Here is a 24205-nt window from a genome sequence, read left to right as displayed (position 1 = left end):
ATGGATGAAAGACTGGAAGCAGTGGTGTGTGTAGATTCGGACACACTCCAATGCTGCACTGAGCTGACCTCACACCAGGCAATAGCTGGTCGATACCAAAGTCCTCTCAGCCTATCGGCTCCCTCGAAAGCCCAGAGCCGCAGATGCATCGTGGGAAGTGTGGCCACAGGAGACCAACAGTGTTGCAGCACCATATGGACTGTGACACTACGGGAGGAGGCATGGTGCTGGAAGGATGGAGAAAGAGAAGGAGTTGAGTGTGAGAAAGATAGAGCGAAAGAAGCAGCAGACAGAGTTTCCATGATCCTCCAACTAGATATTTTTATAACTAGTATGTGAGATAACAAGGGATGGAAACAATGTGTTGATATTTTGTCGTTATCGAGTACTTTAGCGGTAAGATAGAAAGAAGCGAGATACTTTATTTTCCTTACAGATAGTAGCTGGTAGACGGATTTCAGAATATTGACTTTTTGTTCTATTGATTTTCTAAAAAGAAAAAAAACTAAATAAACCCAAGGAGGAACAGTTTGATATCTGAAACTGATTTGTAGTATTATTGATTAATAGCTGATAAAATCACACGAAAAATACGATCAGCTGTGATCGAGTAGGTAAGCCATCCTGGCTTCTATTTTGTGTTGTCAAGACGTTCTGAGGTCATCTAAAGATTTTCTCACATTTTTATTTTTGCTTTAATGGTTCTGTGTAACACAAACCAATTTGCAGTTCTGTCGTGTGCTAATGCATATTGACTCACCCTTACAGCTGTCATTAGAGTCATGTGTAAGAAAGCAAAGCTTGAGTCGAGCACAGGTGGGAATAGAGCACCCACTGAGCTCAGATGTGCATGTGATATGATTTAAGTTTTTTGAATATATATCAGTAGTTTAAAGGTAAATGCAGACTCAGTTTATATTGTCTTGTAGAATAACTAATAATCAAATAATGGTTTTTACTGTCTTGTTCCTTTACATGTAAATGAATACATGGAAATACTGTATATATGGAAAAAACAGAGTTTTCACAATTATAAGAAGCTTTAAAGTCTATATTTGGTATAACCACCTTTCTTCTTCAACATAGCCTGAACTTTCTCAGGCAAGATTTCTTGTAGTTTTTGTAAGAAGTATTCATGAATGGATTTGGATTTTAGCTGCCTTTTGTTCCAATCCCTCTCATGATGATCCCTTACTGCTTCAATAATATTGATAATGTTCAATAATGAGGTCTGGGGTCTGGGGAGGTCAGTCCATGACTGTTCGTGTTCCACTGGGTGTTTTTCTAGCCAGACATGCTTATACTCAATTGGCAGTGTGTTTGGGATCTTGGCCATGCTGAAAAATAAAGCCATCACCAATCAGAGGCTTTCCAGATGCTACTGCATGGTGGATCAATATCTGATGGTACTTTTCTGCTTTTGTAATTTTATCAGTTTTGACAAGATCCTGAACACTTGAGGCTTGAATGCAGCCTCAAACCATAATGGATCTCCTGACCTGCTCTGTACACATTGAGAATAATTTGAAGAATAAATTTCTCATTCAGATGCATCATTCCATGAGACCTGTTGTCACTGGTTTTCAGTTCTCGTGTAATTTAGCATGCCTTTAGCATATTTATAATAGCGGAGTCATCTTAGGCCAAGCATTAGATTGATCAGATGAAGTGTCCAAATAAAAAAGTTCAAAAAACTTGAAAGATTTTCCGGAGCAGTTCATGACTTTTGCTCAGCGCTGTAAATTAAACTAAAAGCAGCATCTGGTTTTGGAAGCATATTTGCAGTGTGCTTTGGAAATCAGCAACGATGAGATTTTTCTCTGGATTTTGTAGTATTAATTTTTTAAAGATAGTCAAAGGAGCTTGCAAAGAAAAGCATCTGGACTTCTTTAAGTTACTTGAAGACGTTTCACCTCTCATCCGAGAAGCTTCTTCAGTTCTAAGGTCAAATGGTGGAGAGTCCCAGATATAAACCTAGTGGGAGTATCCCCCCACAGAGGGACAAAAGGACCCCCTGATGATCCTCTAATCGCCTGAGCCAAGGTGTGAAACTGGGTGTGGGTCCCAATCAGCCAGAGTTTCGGGTGAGCTCATTGTGAAACCTGGCCCCACCTTATCATGCGAATTCCTGAGGTCAGATGGCCCAGGATGTGAGTGGGCTTCCAGCAGTTATTAGCCAACATCCAAGCGTTGGAGGATCCAAAACTGTTATAGATGGCGGTGTGACTGCTAACAGTTTAAGGCGTCTGGGGAGGGACTCAAAACTGGATTATAGATGGCAGAGCAGTTGGTGTCGTAAACCACCGCCTCTGTTCAAAGATGGTCGCTCACAGTGGACATAGATGGCTTCTTTCACTCCTCTTTCAAACCATCTGTCCTCTCTGTCCAAAATGTGAACATTGGCATCCTCGAAAGAGTGACCTTTATCCTTAAGATGCAGATGGACTGCTGAGTCTTGTCCTGTGGAGGTGGCTCTTCTATGTTGTGCCATGCGCTTGTGAAGTGGCTGTTTGGTCTCTCCAATGTAGAGGTCTGAGAGTCCACTTGACTCCAGACGCCTTAACGCCCACTCACATCCTGGGCCATCTGACCTCAGGAATTCGCATGATAAGGTGGGGCCAGGTTTCACAATGAACTCACCCGAAACTCTGGCTGATTGGGACCCACACCCAGTTTCACACCTTGGCTCAGGCGATTAGAGGATCATCAGGGGGTCCTTTTGTCCCTCTGTGGGGGGAACTCCCACTAGGTTTATATCTGGGACTCTCCACCATTTGACCTTAGAACTGAAGAAGCTTCTCGGATGAGAGGTGAAACGTCTTCAAGTAACTTAAAGAAGTCCAGACGCTTTTCTTTGCAAGCTCCTTTGACTACGATGACCTGGATGACTAAGAACCTTCACAGACGTAGTATAAGATACATCTGCATACATATCAAATGAAAAATTTATCACAAAAGTTCATCTGCTTTCTGCATTTCACATTAATGTTTGAACTATACAGCATGTTGAGTTGTGTTCACTGACTGCTGTTTCCTATAATTAAAGAAATAACTCAACGATATTGAGAGATTATCACCTCATGTGACTTGCAAGGTATCATTCATTTGAAATACCAACAGAACAAAATGACCTCTGCCTTGCTAAGAGGTAATCAGTCAGCTAACGTTCATTCATGGGCGGCTGAATGAAGCATTTAGGAATTTGGTCTGTTTATCTGGTTGAAAGATGAATTGTGCAATATGTTCCTGCATGTGGCTGAAATCCTTGATTTTTTTCTGGGGTTTTTTGATCCTATGTCAGTCCAAACATACTGCAGATTTGTGCAGCCCTTTTTCATTTCAGTTTATTTCTAGTGTTTGAAAACTAGCTGTCTGAAATGGCTCTTTGGAGATCCTGATAAAGCGGGCTCAGTTGTGTCTTCCAACAGACCCCCCACTTTCATTGGATATCAACTCCACTGTTTCCCCATTACACACTTATTACCTAGTCTGCTTGGATAAGCACAGCCAAATAACACAGTCTTTTTCTCAACATAACATGCAGCAGCCTGGAAAGCTCATTACAAGTGTTCACTATTTAACACCACAAAGCCATGCATTTGAAAACACGAGTGATCCCAATAAGGCGCAAATCTGACTCCCATAAAAGCCGAATACGAGAGACGCATTGGCTGGATTTATTTTATACATAAAACTGTGACAAGTTTCATTTCCCTGTCTTGTTTTTTTCAGCTGGTTTGTTAGCAGTTTGAATCGCTTACAAATTGAACCCACGACAGATATAAAAATATGACAAAAGTGTAAAACATCACTCTGAGCGATGTGCAGAGGCACACTTCCCCATACTCTCCTACTGCACTTTCTCTTTGTTGTATTCACCTCACTGTCTCTCTGATCTTTCAACTCATAGTACATCTCTTTGTCTCTCTCCAAGTCCTTTCCGCGGCTCCTATTTAGCGCATCCCAGGGGTGTGTCATCCCTGCAGGTCCACCTCGAGACAGCAGGCATTAGCACAGCCACTGCAGTCTCTAGAAGCTGTGGCCTTTCCTTTCAGATGGATCTAAATGGGCCCTTCTACATTCTCCTCTGCTGTTTTACCCCCAGGGCTTGAAATCAGTGTCACAGAGAGAATCCACCACCCACCTATCTACCTCACTGCCTGGACAACACTCAACATCATCTACTGTCCCTTCTCAATTGTGTATCTGTTGCTCTCGCTTTCTGTCTCTCACTTTTTTTCTCACTTTCTTTGATGTCCTTCTTTGCTTTTCTGTCACACCTTTCATGTCTGCTCTTTCACTCACATTCACTTTCTCCCCATTTCTTTCACCCTTGCTGGCCCTGTATTGTTGCTTTAGTGGTCATATCACACCTTTGTGTTATGTTCAGGCCCCCTCTATGGATTTGAGACCAAGCTCATGGGGTGTGACTTCATTTTAGACTGCACACAGGCTTTGCCAGCTATGTGGGTTCTATAGGTCTGGCCTCTCGTTTTCAGAGATATGGTCAAATGTGCACGCGTGTTCCTATATTACCAGAATGAGGCCACTGAAATCTGAAGAGCTGCACTATATATCCTGTGTGGCCATTTTTCCCTCATTTTGCATTCCCTTTTCTCCATTGACTTTGATTTGACAAATCACTACAGTGGCCAAGGAATGCCTTGTCCAAAAACTCTGGCCAAACTCTGCCACTCGTATCCTGGCACGATTACCTCCGCTGTCTGTATTCAAGACCGAATGGCAAGGAAAACCCACTGTGAGGTGGCTGGGAAGAAGCTTTATGCTAGAGAGGCTTCTTTTGTTTTCTCTGTCCTCTCCATTCTTTGGGGAGACTTCCAAATATCTGTGAGAAAAGCAGCAGCAGCAACCTCTCATAATATGTCCTCTTCAGCAGGATTCAGGGACTCATCCTAACCCTCTGGAGAGAGCATCCTTCTGTGTGACTGTGTTTGCAGAATCCTCCATGAAAAGATCAAAGGAACCTGTGTAAAGTCTTACGTGATGAAAGTGTGACTATTTCAAATCGCTCCTCGGCTTAGGTGTGTATTTACTCGGCCACACAAACATCCCCTAAAGGCCTCTTTCCATTCAGAGTGAGCTGTCCACCGATTTTAGCAGTGTCAAACTCATGATGGGCATTGCTGTTGGAACTCAGCCCCCAACGATTTGTTGCAGATCCACATTTGGACCCAAATTATATATTTTTTTCATTTTCCTACTTGCCATGTTCAGGCCCTAAATACTAATTCAACTTTAAGAAGTTCCCTCTACAGTGACAAACTAGTTTATAGCACCCTCAGTGGCTTGTGAACATGTTTAGCTGCACAGTAGTAGCATTTCCCTTTCAGATAAACATCCCGTGGGTACACGGTTGAAGAAGCAATATATTTGTCTCTTCCATCTGATGTGTGATTACAAGTAGAGGTGCCTCTAGTCCTTAAAGCAAGGCTTCCAACAACTTTCAACTGTGATCCCCAGTAGGAAGCCAGTCGGTGTTCTCATTTATGATGCTTTACTCCTTTGTCTTCTTCTTGGCTGTGACTCTTACACAGTGATGATTTGAATTAGGGTAGCAGATTGTACCTACCACATATTCCTTACTTAGTGGTGCTTATCACTTGCAGCAGTCGGTGGCACCATGCCTCTCAGAAGGAATGCCCATTTGTTTGTGGTCCCTTCGTGGACCAATAGCATAGCTGTTCTGCACCGGGGACACAGGAGAGTAAAAAAAAATAGTGTAAACAAGTACGAATTTCCACAAAATTAAAGTAAAGCAAAATAGAGAATGCAAGTTTTGTATTCTTCTTTGTGTATATTCATGCACACATGCTTGTCTGTGTGTTCGTGCATTCCACCGAGTTACTGTCAACCTGTACTGCTGATGATCAAAGAGAGAACAAAGCAGCTGCATGCTATTAAAAATAAATGGCGGTGAGATTAAATACAATCCCTCCCCTCTTCTTCCGATCCCTCTTTATCTTTGTCTTCTCCCTGGCATTCTGTGCCTCTGCCAGCTGCTGACACTCAAAAGCATCCCGTAGCTGCAGCAATAGAGCAGCAGAGTTGCTGAAGAATATCCTGGGGCCGACTCCACTCCACTCCTCCGATCCTCAATGCGCCCCACTCACCCCATCCCCACATTCGCTCTTTTAGACAGGAAACTGCTCATCTGGGTTTGTATATGTGGCCCCTAAACATGCAAGGATGTCTTTAAAGGGGTTTACAACTCAAAGTAGCATCTGGTCCAGCATTTGGCACACAGACTTGCATATATATTAAAGGGATCTGGTTTAAACACTTAATTTAGTTATTTTCCCCGCATTACGAATTTGTGCACATAAACCGTGTTTGTGAACGATTGAAAGGGATTATGAGTTGTTTTGGGAGTAAGTGCGGGCCTGTCAGAACCCGATGTGCCCTTGGAATTCACTCTTCGACATCATCTACACAAAACCAAAATGCACCTCGGCTTAGTTTTGTCAAATCCTCCCCCGTGCTATAAAAGTAAAAGTGCTTCGCTATTAGGAATGATGTTCACACAGGTGCATGCACAGCACATGAAAACACAGGGTAACAAATGAGACAAATAACAGGGAGAGGCTGGGGAAATGCATGCTGATTGTGGCAGCTATTTAGCACCGGCGCAGGCTTTTATTCGCAGACACACGGGCACACACAAATATTGGGTAACAAACAACACTATTAATTGACAGAGTCCAGGGAAATGCATGCTGACATTTGCAATTTTCTTAGAATAAAAATCATTTATCAGACAATTTTGTGTGGGTTTTGTGAGAGTTGAGTTAATCTATGTTTACTATGTAATGACCCTCTTTGACTCTGCTTTGGCAGCTTTTGATAAATGAGGCAGATTGTAAATGTCACTGTTATCAAGTGTTTTTTTCTCGCTCGCTCTCAGTGGAGTCAGTTGCTTCCTAGGCTGTAATTAAACACGTTCCCCCGCGACAGAATTTAAATGTGTTTTGCGTGCAAAGATATAGGCCACATTTCTTACATTATACATGTCCATATATGTTTTGACGTTCCCCCTGTCCTTGCCCAAGTAACAGAAAGGTGGGTGAAGGGGGCTGTGCAAAGATTGGGTTTGCAGCTGATTTTGCAGCATGTAGAGGTAGGCTTCCCATATGTCATGGGATTACAATGCATAAAAATCTTAGGAATTATAAGTTTCAGAAAAGAAGCCTAAGTAATAACAGATGAACAGGTGGAATCCTATCATGGTATCACACTGGCTCAAGATTAATGGATCAATTCTTAAATCGTGCTTTTGTACTCTACTTGAGCACTCGAAGGACTTACATCAACATGTCTCAGTCAACCATTCACACACACATTCTAGATTTAAGAGCTTTCTATCATCATAACATTCATATTTGAATGAATGTATTGAGAGCAACTAGGGGTTCAGTATCTTGCCCAAGGCATGCAGACTAGACCGGCCAGGAATTGAACGACCAGCCTTCTGATAGAGATAATAGATGAGCTGCTCTACCTCCTGAGCCCCCAGCAATCTATTTAAACCCAGACTCGTCCATTGGATTCCCAGATGGAGAAGCATGATTTGTTGCTCCAAAGAATACATCTTCACGGCTCTAGAGTCCAACGGCGGCATGCTTTACACCACGGCATCCAAAGCTTTTCATTGTGCTTGATGTAAGGCTTGGATTTAGGTGCTCTGTCATGGAAACCCATTCCATAAAGCTCTCTACGCGTTGTTCTTGAGCTAATCTTGAAGGCCACATGAAATTTGGACATCTGTAGCAACTGACTCTGCCGGAAGTTGGTGACCTCTGTGCAGTGTGTGCCTCGGCGTCTGCTGACCCCGCTATGTGTTTTTCTGTGGCCTACCACTTTGTGGCTGAGTTAGTGTCTTTTCCAGTTGCTTCCACTTTGTTATAATAACATGAACAGTTGACTGTGTGAATATTCAGTAGAGAGAAAATTTCACAACTGGACTTGTTGCATAGGTGGCATCCAATCACAGTACCACAGAGGAATTCGCCAAGCTGCTGAGAGGGACCCATTCTTTCACAAATGTTTGTAAAAGCTGTCTGCACGTCTATGTGCTTGATTTTATAGTGATTGAAACACAGAACTTCAATGATTTGGATGTGTGAAGGAATACTTCTGGAACTACAGTGTATGTTGAGCGTAAAGTTAGAGTTTTCAGTGTCATGAAGCATGACTGTGTAATTCTCAGTCATCCACAGTGGCATGAAGGTGTCTCTTTTTAACCTGACCATGTTAACTTATGCTGAACCCATAATTAGTCTAGAGAAGGTAATATTCAGAGTTTGAGCTTAAAATCAGCTTGAAGTGCCACATTTTAAACTGATTCCAGTAAGCGTGATATAGATCATCTGCTGAAAGGGCGCAATTCATATATGCAATTTGTTAAGCCACGCCTTGGTAACTCGACCGAATAAAGCCCAGCTGTAAAGTTACAACAGCGCAAACTGTGCTTCACATTGTCGCTGGAATTTGCATGTATTCATTTAGTGATGTAGAAAATGTATAAAGCTTTTTATGCCTGGCCCTGTTCTACTGCTAAGTCTCTTTTACACTGCTGAAGTCAAAGCTACTAGAACACAGTTTAGAAAATTGATCGACTTGATGATTGACTTATATTTGCAGGCTATTTATCTCCTGCTTAATCAATACAATTCATTTCACTTTCATCTGGTAACAAACTGAAGCGATTTCTGCGTCTCCTTTATTAGACGACAGAGCAACTAATAAAGTATCCGAAGGTACCGAGTACCCTTTCGTGTTAACTGATCACATTTAAAGTTACAGAGGTCTAATGTCCAGCTGTCACATTAGAAACACTGAGCATGAAAATAAAAATATTAATATTATTTAATATATTTATTTTCAGCACTACTCAAAAATTCACAACGACACAGTTACCCTTTTCTTCTTCTTTCTTCTTCTCTCTTTCCTATTCTCATAGCAACAGTGTTAAAGCTACATGTTACTCTTATTTTTTATAATCTCTCTCACCTCAATTATGGCTGTGATTGGAGCAGGCAGTGCTTAATTGATCTACTCTGTGCAGAAGAAAAGTCACGTCAAACACCTCCTTTTTATGTGAGCACACACAGAGCGTTAAGTAGAAAGACTGTGTTAACAAAGAAAGTTGCTAACCACCTTTGTGAAACCTGTTATCTCTGACTGCGGTTTTGTCAAGCCAGCTAACACAAACAAATCCTGCTTAGGTTGCTTTGTAATATGTCCCCCTGGTTTTTCTTGTATAGTGGAACAATAGATGAGGCAAAAAATTCCAAAATCTTTTGTGGTCTTTCTTTTGATTATTTTGTATATGATGATATATTGCTCCTGATGTGAGAATCTCAGTGGAAGCATTCTTTTTTGGTTTGTTTTTCCCCCATGATCACATGAATAATATCCTTTGTTTGCTTACCCTGGGCTGCCCGAGGTGAAACCAAGGTTTAAAACATTACACAGCTGGTGCAGAGTAAAGAAATGTAGGATTTCAACCTTGATTTGGCCCATGGAACACATTTCGCCACCTCGCCGTTCTAGGCAACCGAGATGACAAATTTATAAATAAAGCAAAAATCTTCCTGTTCCGATCAAGGTTTGCCTTGGAAATTCTGTGACCTGCTAAAAAGACATCTTTTTTTTTTAACTTAAACCCTGTAAATCTATTTTTCAGGTGAAGGTACCATAGCATAAAGCAGACTTGTTGTTGCTGTGGTTACCTGCAGTTAAATATACCCTTGACTGAGAGATGAATTTTTGTCTGCTCTGTGGACCTGGATCCTACGACGGGCAGCTCAGTGCAGTAATTGGCATTTTTTTTATATTTGGAGAAGGTTTTACCATTTTTTCTTCCACATTTTAAAGGCTGCACATCTGTTGTGAAAATGATGAAGCAGTTTATATATACATAAGCAGAGAAGAGGGAGAACGAGAAAAACAGACAGTGGTACTTTATTTATCCCATATTTGGGAAATTCTTTTGAATCTTTGAACACTACAGATGCTGTTTTGTACCACTTACCAGAGCTCTGCGACAAACAGCACAGCATGTCTCCTTTTGTATTTACAATAGTAAAAGAAAAAATTATAAATCATATCTGTTTGATTTAAAATTTAGTTCTCCAGCGATGACAACAATCCTGCAAATCTTGATCTTGATTTTTTAAAAACAAATGTGACACTTGATGAAAAGCTCTAACGGCATCATTCATAATTTCTTTTAGTAAATTTAAATTTTAGATAGCAGATTTATATTTATAAACAGTTATGACTGATTTGGTCATTTTGAACACAAAAAAAACCCGTGGTAACATTAAAAAAACAGCCCCCAAAGTAGTGCTAGTCAGCCGCACATTTCGACAGGTGCCTTGGGCTTCATGTGTCACGTTGGGCTGTTCAGTTAATCAAACTTTAATTTTAATTACAATTTTGGTCTCCAGTGATTATTAAAACAAGGTAATCATGATTTTTTTTTAAAAAACTATTATTCTGACACATTTTATGACGACGGTCTTGTTTTTGTCTTTCCAGATTCACTCCCTGCCAGGCTGTGGCATGTTTAGTTTAATCCACTTTTATTAGTTTTTTCGATGACGTTAGAAATCAAAAAGTACAAACAAATCTACTTTTTCAAGGACACATATTTTAAGTAACCTACAATCTGTCATTTTGTTAAATAATTGTGTTCACAATATTGGGTAATAATAACAATTAAAATTATTCCCACATTTACTTTTACGCCTTAATAAAAGTCAGTTTAATCCCAATGCCAAAGAAATATGCCAGTGTCATAACCAAGGATAAGCCGTGTCTCCCAGTCTAGTCAGTTTTGGCTCCTTGATTATGGATGAGAAATACCTCACTGCTTAGAGCTACACTTCTCAGTGACAAGACCTCTTCTCAAGTGCATGGTGTTGTGTCATGTCTCGTCATGTCCTGTCCAACCCGGACTGCTGTCCTCTGGGCAGAAGTAGAATGAGATCAAGAATGGATGACATTTGTTACACCTATTTTGGTCTCTTCATTAGAAGGTGCAAGGCCCCTGTGGCTCAGGCGGGAACTGAAAGTACGGGTGTCATCTGGGAGGTGTGGGAAGTGTTTGACCATAGCAGTCTGATTTGTGCGTATCTGTTAGGTCGTTATTGCACTGCTAATGGTGGCGTTAATGACATGTCACACGCTATGGGATGTATATGTGTGTAATTGAGAGTGTGCGCTGCCATCGTGTCATGACATGTCAGTCGCACAATAAAGGTAATGCCACAACAGCTTGGTTGCTGGTCGCTGACTCACAATAAATAGCAAGAATTCGAAGAACACTTCACTCAGTGTTTTTAGCTTGAGTGAAGTGTAGCTTGTAAATGGAAAAACAGAGCAAGGAAAGGAAGAAAGCGAGATTTAAAAAGAAATATGATCATTTGTATGTGAAAAAGAAACGGAAAGACACCGAGCGAGACAACTAAGTTAGATACCAACTGTTAGTGCACACGGAAACAGGAACACAAGGTACACAAGAATGGTAATCAGTATAATCAAAATCCAATTCCAATAAGAGTAGGTTTAAGTGAATGAAATTGAACTAACAAGAGAGAAATAAACAAAGCAAATACATCAGTGAGTGTGTGTGTATAGGTGAGTGTAGACATCTGTATCGAGGATTGCAATAGGACAAAGCTTTAGGAACTAGAATGTTCTCAACACTTTGCTCTAATAAAGCAAGGGGCAGTAGAAGATCAAGGGCTGCTATGGTCAGGGTTAGGCTTCACATTATGGTTTTAGTTAAAAAACAGTGTGTTAATTAAACTACTACACTACCGCGTAGCAATTAGTGAGCGCTGGCATTATGCTTGCAAGAATGAACCGGTTCATGTATGGTAACTGTTAAAGGACACTTAGATGAAGTATTGGTTAGGAAAAAAAGTTTTCTGTCTACAGATTTGTTAACGTTTCCTGCCTGCCTTGCTGCTCTGTATACTTATTACTTTCCTGTTGTGATAATTACTACTGCTAAGGTACACTATGCCGCTTGATAGCAAACATGTGTCATTTTTGGCCACTTAGAAATACTGACGGTGTCATTTATTCTCTACTGGGGTATAGCGACTGAGAACTCTGGGGTGACTACAGGGAGTGCAGAATTATTAGGCAAGTTGTATTTTTGAGGAATAATTTTATTATTGAACAACAACCATGTTCTCAATGAACCCAAAAAAACTCATTAATATCAAAGCTGAATGTTTTTGGAAGTAGTTTTTAGTTTGTTTTTAGTTTTAGCTATTTTAGGGGGATATCTGTGTGTGCAGGTGACTATTACTGTGCATAATTATTAGGCAACTTAACAAAAAACAAATATATACCCATTTCAATTATTTATTTTTACCAGTGAAACCAATATAACATCTCCACATTCACAAATATACATTTCTGACATTCAAAAACAAAACAAAAACAAATCAGCGACCAATATAGCCACCTTTCTTTGCAAGGACACTCAAAAGCCTGCCATCCATGGATTCTGTCAGTGTTTTGATCTGTTCACCATCAACATTGCGTGCAGCAGCAACCACAGCCTCCCAGACACTGTTCAGAGAGGTGTACTGTTTTCCCTCCTTGTAAATCTCACATTTGATGATGGACCACAGGTTCTCAATGGGGTTCAGATCAGGTGAACAAGGAGGCCATGTCATTAGTTTTTCTTCTTTTATACCCTTTCTTGCCAGCCACGCTGTGGAGTACTTGGACGCGTGTGATGGAGCATTGTCCTGCATGAAAATCATGTTTTTCTTGAAGGATGCAGACTTCTTCCTGTACCACTGCTTGAAGAAGGTGTCTTCCAGAAACTGGCAGTAGGACTGGGAGTTGAGCTTGACTCCATCCTCAACCCGAAAAGGCCCCACAAGCTCATCTTTGATGATACCAGCCCAAACCAGTACTCCACCTCCACCTTGCTGGCGTCTGAGTCGGACTGGAGCTCTCTGCCCTTTACCAATCCAGCCACGGGCCCATCCATCTGGCCCATCAAGACTCACTCTCATTTCATCAGTCCATAAAACCTTAGAAAAACCAGTCTTGAGATATTTCTTGGCCCAGTCTTGACGTTTCAGCTTGTGTGTCTTGTTCAGTGGTGGTCGTCTTTCAGCCTTTCTTACCTTGGCCATGTCTCTGAGTATTGCACACCTTGTGCTTTTGGGCACTCCAGTGATGTTGCAGCTCTGAAATATGGCCAAACTGGTGGCAAGTGGCATCTTGGCAGCTGCACGCTTGACTTTTCTCAGTTCATGGGCAGTTATTTTGCGCCTTGGTTTTTCCACACGCTTCTTGCGACCCTGTTGACTATTTTGAATGAAACGCTTGATTGTTCGATGATCACGCTTCAGAAGCTTTGCAATTTTGAGACTGCTGCATCCCTCTGCAAGATATCTCACTATTTTTGACTTTTCTGAGCCTGTCAAGTCCTTCTTTTGACCCATTTTGCCAAAGGAAAGGACGTTGCCTAATAATTATGCACACCTGATATAGGGTGTTGATGTCATTAGACCACACCCCTTCTCATTACAGAGATGCACATCACCTAATATGCTTAATTGGTAGTAGGCTTTCGAGCCTATACAGCTTGGAGTAAGACAACATGCATGAAGAGGATGATGTGGACAAAATACTCATTTGCCTAATAATTCTGCACTCCCTGTAGATCCCAAAATACTAAATGCTGGTTGGACGGTATGTTTCTGTGTTTTGTGGACAATGTGGAACACATCAAAGTTCAGAGGTGTATTGAAACGTTGATAGTGTACTTTGCTAGGAAACAAAACAGAATGCTAGGAAAATGGATTTTTTATATTCATAGATTGTGCGTGTGTATTTGTTTTCTTTTTTTGACAGGCTGCTAGTAACAAAGATACAATATAAAATTGTTGTCTGTTATGTGCAGACATAACACTAACTCATACCTTAAGTCAGGTGCTGTTTCTATGCTTGAATCATTCACAGGTCAGTGTTAAGTGGCTTAGCAAACAAAAAATACATTAATATCTCCTTTTAACCAATATGCAGTTGTTGTTTTTTTAAACTCTACAATAAGCCTTCAAATTCCTGAAAATGACTGTATTGCCTCACTGGTACAAACAGTGTTTGTTTGTTTTTTTTGTTTTTTTGTTTTTTTCTTTATTCAGCCAAACAGAGTCTTGTAGATTTATTTGGATTTACCTTCACAGACCTATCATTTGGTTGAAACACTGCATGTTATAAGCTGCAGATTTACTTGTTACTTTGCTCAGCAGTAAGTTTAGCTCCCTTTACCCGAGGTACAGTACATAATCATTTGGAGTATTCATGCGCCACACGCTGTGCCTCAGAAAAATAAGTGACATGGGGGAAATAGCAAGCATCTTGCTGAAACTTACAACAATACAATAGTGTGAGTGGGTATGGCATTGGCAGTGATCCATTAAACCAAATGTACTTCCCTTGATAAAACTCATTATGTGTGTGTGTGTGTGTGTGTGTGTGTGTGTGTGTGTGTGTGTGTGTGTGTGTGTGTGTGTGTGTGCGTGAGGGAGTGAAAGTGTGCAATGCACAGTGTATGTGTGTAAGTGTGACTGTTTGTGAGTAGACAGCTTTGTGGGATAGAGGGCCTATCATTAAAAAATCATTTGTGCTTGTTAGCAGTTTGACAGGCAAAGTATAGGCAGCAGGACTCTGCATTATGCTGGTTGACTTTCCTCCACCCCACCGTGTAATTCTGTAAAGGATGTAAAGCAGGCAGAACTTGTGGGTTTCATTGCCTGCAATTATGCTGCTTTTTTTCAGATTGAATAGTTTACAGTCCGGGCCACCCTCGGACATGCCATTTTCAGCATTCAAGGGAGTGCGAGTTCAGAACAAGTTCTGATTTGCCCTGAAGTGCCAAACTAGTGAACTGATTTGCTCCTCAGTGGAGGCTGCATCAAAATCAGGAAGCAAATGCCACTGTTCACGGTAGGTTCTCCAACAATCTCCTGACATGCGTAAAATTACTGTTAATAACAGTAAAAGCCTTATTTTCTTTGGCACAGCTAAGAAATGCAGAAATTTGTTGCTAATAGCAGCCAAAATGTGTCATTTCTTAATATTTTCCATTTTCATTTGCATCCAATTCTGAATTCATCTGCGCTGCACTTTAGTATGCCTGAAGAAATGAACTTCTCTTTTGTGTTTTCTTTTATCTGAATTTTGAAGCAATAAAAAATACATCTATATTGCTTCTTAATAAATGCTTTAGTGATGACATTTTTCAACAGATCCAAGAGAAAGGAAAAAGACAGGAGAGTCAGGGAAGCAGCAGAAATGACCAAGTAGAGAATAAACGCAGCTTGCAGTTAAGGGTCATGCTTCCCAGATCAAAAAATTCCCAAAATTCAATTTATCTTTATTATCTTATAACCTGTCTCCACTGAGTGCATAATTAATCTGTGCAATTAGACAAGACATAAGAGCATGCAAACAGATGCAGAGGAATTTAGTAGGGATTTAAGGATCCTGAAGCAGACCAACACGAACCTCACCTCTTCTGTTTTCGCATATAGCTACAGGACCCTATTCTCCCACAGACTCTACCTGCTGCTACCTGACCTTATTGAGCTTTCATTATATTACTAATAGAGGCACAATAGTAACCTGAAGGAAGATTGTAAAACTGAAACACTTCAGTGCATAAACACCGACACAATGGGAGGATTATGTGACAGAGAAACTCTAGCATGGAAACTACTAGTAACAGGTATGCAAACGGAGGTTTAAAATGTGCAGTTTCACTGAGTGAGATTTTCCCTTAAGAACACCTTTCAAAAGATTAAAATAAACGTTTCTGTTGCTGTAAATAGTTTGTGTGAATATAGGTTGTAAATAGTAGCAGAGAAAAGTGTGCATGTAATGGTATGCTAATTAGCCATGCACTGGTGTTGCTTATGCTAATTAGCCAAGTGAAGCCAGTTCAGGCCTTGTTGAAATATGCTAGCTCTGTCAGAGCTGTAAGATTTAAGTTTTATTGCCTGAAGATTCTTTTAAAAAAAAATCATAATATTATTATTTTTTAAATATCCTAATGAAGTGAAAATACTTTTGATTTAACTTTTTTTTTTAATATCAATATAGTCCAGAGACAGTTCCTTAAAGTTTGAGTGAGAAAGCTGGTGATTGAATTAACATTGTGTCAAAGCAATGAAAAATGATCCACAGTTTCATTTGCACAGGCTGCCGCTGTGCTACACTGTGTGTGAAGATGGGGGTGGGGGGTGCGCTTCCTTTTAAGCTGATAAGGGAAAAAATAGGGAGTGAAACAGAGAGTGAGGCAAGCTGATGACGAAAAGGGGATCATAAGATGCGGTAGTGAAGACTGATGAAATCCTTGGTCATGGTAAACACTCTTTGCAGGGAGAGAGATGAAAAGAGGAAAAGATGGAGGTAGAGCAGGCAGACAGAGCAGTGAACAAAACGGCAATAAAGTGGATTTAATGAAAGCACCTCAGCAGAGAGACAAAGAGCAGGGGGAAGGAGGTTGGCCTTAACTTGGCCTTAATGGGAATGCATGTTAAGAAAAGGGTCAAAGTTCAAGGTCTCTTTTTCTGTCTGAAGTAAAAATGGACGATATGAGACTATTTTCACAATACTATTATGCTTATATGGTTATTTTTTAAAAACCTACATCGGTGGTGGAAAATGAATAAACAGCTTCCCAAATCACTGTTTCCATGGTGATGAGGTGAAGTCATGTGTAAAATGAAGTGAGTATTGCATGGTTGTTTACGTCAAAAATGGGATTGCTAATGATCAGTATCTGTCTGCTGATTTTGATAAATATCTGAATGACTTCTGTGTTTTAAAAATGCCTTTCTAGCTATAAATATAACTTTTTGGTAGATTTTCAGTATGATGCCCAAGCCAGTTCGTGGCAAAATATCACGGAGTGGAGATGAGGGTTGTGGATATTCTGTGTAGCACACCTGATTTTTAATCACGGATTAGTCTTTCTGATCATTAGATATTAGAAGCCAAGACTAAGATACAGATGCTGAGATAAAGTTTGCGACTAGAGAACTAGTTCAGTTCATTTTTATTCAGTGCATTACAATAAAAAAGACTTGAGCCACCCCTTTTTTCTTTAAATTTTGCTTCCAAGGAGCCAGACTTTCTTGTACTTTTTTAAAGGTGCTCTAAACTAATTGTTCTCCAGCCTTTCTAAAAAAAATTATAGGTTTTCTATGGACATTTGCTGATTTTTCACACATTTTCAGTGTCCTTGTACCAATTTTCAGGGGATTGGTTTTTCTGTTAAGTCACTTAACGCTGACATAACACTGACCTTTTTATGCTTGAATGATTGAAACATAAAAAACACACGTAACTCAAGGCAGGAACAACTGTTGCGTCTACATGTGAAAGACAAGCTAGCAAAGAACCAGCTTAAAATCCTCTTAGCTAGCAGACGCCAAAGGACATCATTTGTTCCCAGTTCTTGTTGAATCTACAAAAAATGTCAACAACAGGCTGCCAGACTTTCGAATGTCCCTCGAGAAGCCTTGAAAACTGTTCATAAAGGCTACTTAAAGAAGTGACAAAAAGGCTTGCCTAAGAGAGTTGAGGCTGTGTTGAAGACAGGTGGTCATACCAAATACTGACTTTAAAGCATTCTGTTTTACTTTATATACTGTATAGCCCTGCATGTTTGCATATGTCTCAATTTTCAAATTTCCTAGTAAAATATACAGACTTTCGCAAAGTACTATATATTTGCAAGTATTATTGGTACCGTGGCGCACTTGAAGACTGATAAACTTGGGCCTTTAGTGAACAGAAGCTCTCTGGAACATCAGTAAAATCATGGTGGGATAGCTTTTGGCTCTTTGGATCCTGAAACTTGTTAGCACACAGACAATTAACAGACACAGATGTGAGCAGCCCAAGTTTGCTGCCAAAATGGCACAAGCCTTAAAACACACATTAATGCGCATAAGGGCGGGCATGACAGCGACGGTGTCGTATGGACGGACAGGGACTGATTTGATTAGAATTCAGTGCCACATTTTGCCCCCACATCTGTCATAATATCATATAACAAACATGCAATTGGTTTTCTGTTTGAGGAATAACTGAGATAGATTTTCACGTCTGCTTCAACCCCTCGCCCCAATCCATCTTTCTTTGAATACATAGTGCATCGGGCGGTGTCTCCAGCTGATGGTGATAAGGAGAGATTGGATTTTACATGTGTAATCACTGGTTATGAGATGTTAATTGTACAGAGCGGTGTCCTGTGGGATGTAACATTAGATACGTGCATGCACGCACACAATCCATACAAATGCACTCAAGCATACACTTAAGTGTTGTGTAACTGTGTCCACGCAGTGTTTGTGTAGACTAGCTGTGTTTGTAGCCCAATTATTGTCATTTTAGGCGGATAGGATAATCTGCATAAAAACTCATCCTGACTGTGATTGTGGAGTAGACGCTTTTCTAGCAAGCAGAACAGTTCTGGATAATTTGCTGACTGATGTTAAAGAACCCATGTGCTCTACTCTCTCAGGCCTCCTGGAGTTTTCTCCTGTCCTCCTGCGATACTTCATCTCAGGTATGAGTTCATCGACTTTAGTTAGATCCTGTAGTGTAAATTGCCAACAAATTGTCAAAGTCCCTTGGCTCACGGATTGTAAAGAAGGTTCCTTTTGTCTCCCTTTTATGAGAAGTGGGAGGAAAAGACAATGAAGCGAGGAAAACGAGGAATGGTAATACTCGCTGATGTCTTGTGGTGCTTGGGTGCCTTTGCACTGTAGCTTGTTGGAAGCTTGGCAAGCTGTAGCGCATTAGCCGAATCCACCTGTGGAGCTTTATACTTGCCTCTGCTCTCTAGCCTAGTCCATCTGTTTGCCTGAGTAGAAGTATAGAGCCTTTCACCACTTCCCTGGCTGCGTTTCCCTCCGCATTACTTTCAGCAGAACTCTCGAGTTCCGCCGAGCCTGTGAAGAGGAGCCGTGAAGATCCAGCAGACGATTCTCATCTGTTTAATTCCTCTTTCTGTGATTGCGTCCGTACGCCTGATGAGTCACAGTTAACCCAGTCACACAGCTGTGCGATTCCCAGCGCGCTGATTCATATAGTGTGCCGCCACAATGCCAACCTCTCTCTCTGCTCGCCTCTTCCTTTACCCTCCCTCACAAACTGCTAATGAAGTGAATCACAACTGTTTTTCCCCCGATCCCTTTACCCCAACAGCTGATGGTGAGCGATTGCATCCACAATACTCTTTTAATTAGTATAGAGAATAAATTGGTTGAGCATGCCTTTTTCCTTAATTGCTTTTTCCTCAGCTTGGATTTAATTGGGCCGCAGCTCTGTTTATTGATCTCCTTTGATGTGCTTTAATTTGGATAATTTTATATATTTATTTTGGACGTGACGAGTCGGTTTGTCTTGAGGGGGAGAGTGTTAGGCGGTGGGGCTGGTGCTGCAGCAGACTGCGGTACATTCGGCAAGCCTGGGGTCCAGCGTGCAATGGCAACTAGGTGGGGAGATGATCAAACCCAGAAGGCAACGAAGCAGCCCCACTAAAGTCTGAGAGGCCTCAAGTGAGCAACTCTTTGATCTCACATCAACACCTCATGAATGCCAATGTGGATCAGTAAAGCAAGGCAGCCGGGCCTTCTCAGCCAGCCTTAACAGGCTTGCAGGCCAGTACATATTTCTTCCAGCAGCTAGTTTTTATTTTGTGCCTGATTCATGCTGCGTCATCTCTCCCCCTCCTGCCTGCCACAACAAAGCGCAATTTTCCTCCTCCGCCTCCGTGGTTTCATAATTAGTGTGCTTCTCTGCGTGTGATGGTGGGTTTGTTTTCCAGACGTGCGTGAGCATTTGCTTGTGCGAGCATTCGTTTGTGCTAGTGCGATCAGTTTTGCTGCATTTACGCACATTATTCTCAGCAATCCCCTTAAACCCATCTTTCTCCTTCGCAGGGGGCAACTTCACCCTGGCTGAGCTCGGAGTGTGCGAGCCGTCTCCCCCTCCGCACCCCGCCGCTGTTCCCTACTGTCCCGACCTCGGCCTACTCCAGCGGGGTTACTCCCTTAGCGCTGGCTCTGATGCCGACTCAGACCCCGAGGGGCCGCTGTCTCCAGAGCGGGCCATCCAGCTGTGGGCCGGACGAGGAGGGGTAAAGTCCCGCCGAAGCTCAGGAGTGTCCAGTCGCGAGAACTCAGCCCTCACCCTCACTGACTCTGAGAATGATAACAAGTCCGATGATGAGTCAGGTAGGACAAAGGACTCTCAGAAGATCGAGATGTGTTTCATTTATTAAAGTTGAGGCCCATAATCTGAGAAAAAAGAGTATGAATTCGATGAGAACGTGTGAACATAGTGAGGCTGATGCTCTGGCTGATGTTATATGAAATGGGATCATGAAAGGGAATGTATGCATAAATCTTACACAATATTGTGAAAACCTCTCTCCGACAGACAGCCATTGCTTGAATTGCAAGAGAGTTGGATTTATTGATTAAGTCTGTTTGTGATCTGAAGAACAGTAGTTGGACACCCCCCCAGAGGGCCTCTTTATTTTCATCAATAGCACTTAGCCAAAACCCTCTAACTCCACCCTTTTAAGCCACTTATCTGCTGATATCTCACCACTGGTCTGTCAGTCTTCAAAACAAGAAGATAAAAAAAAAACTTCTGAGCTTTTTTTTGGGGGAGCGCCGATTGCATTTTAGCTTTTGTGAGAGGAGCTAATCTCGCTTCTCCAATTGCATCTTTTCTCTAAATCGCCCCGTGACTGCGAGAGTGCGTTTCTCCCAGGGGAAATCTCATTCCTCCGGCAACTTTGTTTATTGCCAACTTCCCATTTCCTTGTTAATCCTGACGCAGTCGTAAACCCGCGCACGGGCCTCACCGAGGTGTCAATGGAGGTTAATGAAAAGTGGATGGAAGGAAGAGCAACAGTCTAATTAATTGAATTCTCGGCAGCCGCACATATCAGCTGTGGATCAACCTCTGTTGGACTGTGAGCCTCAGAATCCGAAACAACTTCTGTCGACTGATCAAACTACTCAACACCTATTAAACACGTCAAGAAACACCTTCCCTGAGATGCGCTTCTCTTCCAACCACCCGATAATTGCTTTGTGGTTAATTACCAAGCTAATCTTGCAGCCACAGATATCAGCTGCAGACGCCGCTCTCACTCTCTCTGTTTCAGGGCCAGAGGAACAGCATTGAGCACTCTGTCGCCTGTTTTTCAGGACCTTGCAGAATTAGCTTCTTAATCCACCTCTGTATTGTGATAATCACTTGCCTGCAGTATGATGTCACCGAGTGTCGATTGTTCAGGCGATCAAAACATGTCGCTTGTCAGTGTCGCAACATAAACGTTGTCAAAAAAGTAGTATTCAAGTCTATTTATACGCTATTTATACATTCATACTTTTGATTATGCAGTACACGTCTCAAATCAAAGTAATTTTAATTTAATTCCACTTCAAAAGTTTGCCTTCTATAGAAGCATTAGGGAAACCACCATCTCACACCTTTAGGCCCGTCTCGTGGTTTCACAGACTGTAGATTTAGATCAGGCGTCTGCACTGGTGTCTCTGCCAGCATGAAGAGATCAGAGGCAACGCAGCAGCCTGATAAAAAGACGAGTGTACGTGTGTCTGATCAAGTCAATCCATTAGTTATTTAGTCTCTCTGAGTGAGGAAATCTCACCCTCTGCTCCTGCTTCTGCTTCCAAACAAAACACCAGATACAGCATACATCGAGCGCGTGTTGATCTTGTGTCGATTTTGCACACGTGCATATATGTTTCTGAGTTTGACATGTGTCCTATATCGCTTGTCTATCGGCGTGAGAGTGTATAAGTCTGAACCGTGTGAGTGGAAGTGTGAAACAGGAGCAGCGGGAGTGTCAAAACAGCAGGAGGAGGATCTGAGGGTCTAATAATAGAGATTGACAGAAGCAGACAGAGAAACAACATCATAAACACATGCTAACAAATCAAAAAGACGGTGACGTGCCAAAACACCAAGCAGCATGCTGCACCGCTCTCATCTCGCCGTGTCTCTAACAATCTTCAGAAGTCTCACCTCCACTTGCTTCTCCTCCTCCTCCTCCTCCTCTTCATCTCACTCCTCTCCCATCTTTCTTCTCCAGCTTTCAAGCTTCCTCTTGTGTCTTTCTGTTCGCTCGCACGGCGCCTCTCACCAGCTCTCGTTACGCTCCTGTCAGTATAGCTTGGCAGTGTGACTGACAGGTTTCAGTTTGAGGGTCTAAGGTTCCCCTTCAGGGTACATGTGGATGAATGTCTGCGTGTGCCCTAATGCAGATTTCACTACCAAAATAGAAAACCCACAGAAACCGTGACAGATATTACAAACCTCCAGGTTATTACAATTTGTGTTTGTGTGTTTTATTTTTTTATTCATTTTTTATTTTTTGTTGTCAGCAGGGCAGCTGACTGAAGAGTCAGTGAAGTATATATTTACAGATTTCTTTTACTTCACATCTGTGATCTTTGTTTTTCCATTCTATGTCGTTATAACAGCGAACAAACAAAATACACACGTTTCCCTAACTGTGTAGTTGGACACCCGTATATCTGAGTGCCTAACTACATGTACTATTTTTGTATCTTTGTTCCTGGAGGAGGTGAAAAGCCTGGAAAACAATCAAAACAAAAGCTGAGTCAATAACAAATTAAAAAGTGTTATCTTTTTTATAGCAATCACGATGCCTGGTGCCTTTGTTAGTCTCAACACAATCAGCACTTCAAACTGTACATACACCTAAGGAGATGTTACATTAGAGAATCTTGAATACAGTTTTTTTTCCCATTTTTTTACATTTACAGCCACTGCATAGGTAAACAAAGTGCACAACAAGTGTCACTATGTGTGATCTGAAGTGTTTGCAAAGTGAACTATATTTATGATTTGAGATAAAAACTGCATTCGAAAAAAGATTTACCCCATCTGTGCTTTTAAAATGGCTGTCAGTGTCTCACGTTGGGAAATATACTTTAGTTTACACTCACCAGCCACTTTGTTAGGTACACCTTATCAACTGCTCGTTAACACAAATATCTTATCAGCCAATCACATGGCAGCAGCTCATTGCATTTAGGCATGTGGACCTGGTCAACATCAACTGCTGAAGTTCAAATCAGGCATCAGAATGGAGGGGTGGGGGGGTGGAGCGGAGCAGCAGGTGTGGTGTTAGAGGAAGGCTTACCAACACAGCTGATTTCCATTGTATAATTGTGCGTTCCCTGTTTGAATAGGATGCTGGGACCTGACAGCAGAGCTGTGTGTACTGCACTAGAGAGAGGCGGCTGCAAAACTGCCTAACTGGAGTCACTGGAGACATTATAAATAAACATTCAACTGCCTGCAAAGCTGTGTGTCGCGGGTGCCTTCGTCACAAGTGACTTTGAGCTGATTGCTTTGAGCTGAAAAGAAGGCCACAGTAATCTTGAGCAGCAGAGAACATGACACGAGTTTCCTCTTCTGTCAACTAAGAGCAGGACACTGATATTTTGAAAATGCTTACCAAAACTGGACATTAGAAGTTGCCTGTTCTGCTGCAACATTCAGGCAGTACTGTCAGGATGGATCCACCCTGCCCTGTATTGATGGTTCAGGCTGCAGGTGGTCTAATGGTGTGAGGGACGATTTATTGGCACACGTTGGGCTTCTTAGTACCAACTGAGCATCAATTATTTGCTGGAACCTGCATGAGTACTGCTGACCATGTCCACCTCTTTATCACCACAGCGTAGCTATCTTTTGATGACTGCTTCCAGCTGAATAACCCTCAAGTTTGAGTTTAATAGTTTGTATAATAGTGAATATATAATATGTAGAATAGTGTATTCAAATGAATAGTAATTTATGTGACAAAGAATTAATGCAGTTCTGAGGGAAAAGGAGGGTTAGACAAGGTGCACTTAATAAGGTGGCTTGTTAATGCATATCTGCTGGTGTGACTGTTTTACAGGCCCTGTCACCATTCCACACCCATACATGGAAAGCAAAAGCAGCAAGAACATAGTAGCTGTCATCACAAAAGGCATCGATGAGATTAACACAAATAGACAGAGCTGATATGGGGATGGGTGTCAAGGGTCTGCAGAAACTGTAGGTTAAAGAAATCTAA

At 41.5% G+C, this 24205-nt stretch overlaps 1 protein-coding gene across 5 annotated transcripts in view; it reads left to right on the top strand.

Annotated features, from left to right (window-relative positions):
• tenm2a (teneurin transmembrane protein 2a) overlaps positions 1-24205 on the top strand; it is a 221406-nt gene that overhangs the window by 61661 nt on the left and 135540 nt on the right. For 3 of the 5 annotated variants that reach the window (XM_014331865.2, XM_014331864.2, XM_014331866.2), the window contains exon 3: positions 20016-20309. In XM_014331865.2, the coding sequence (XP_014187351.1) occupies positions 20016-20309 (294 nt within the window). Of the gene's footprint in view, positions 1-18592; positions 18638-20015; positions 20310-24205 lie in introns of all 5 variants that reach the window. The other 2 variants (XM_042218471.1, XM_042218473.1) reach the window with 1 other exon arrangement.

This window comes from Haplochromis burtoni, unplaced genomic scaffold (genome assembly GCF_018398535.1).
Source record: "Haplochromis burtoni strain Fernald_Lab_line unplaced genomic scaffold, NCSU_Asbu1 Contig_19, whole genome shotgun sequence".
NCBI lineage: Eukaryota > Metazoa > Chordata > Actinopteri > Cichliformes > Cichlidae > Haplochromis > Haplochromis burtoni.
Note: the sequence above shows the minus strand (reverse complement) of the source record. Positions and strands in the feature narration are given on the sequence as shown.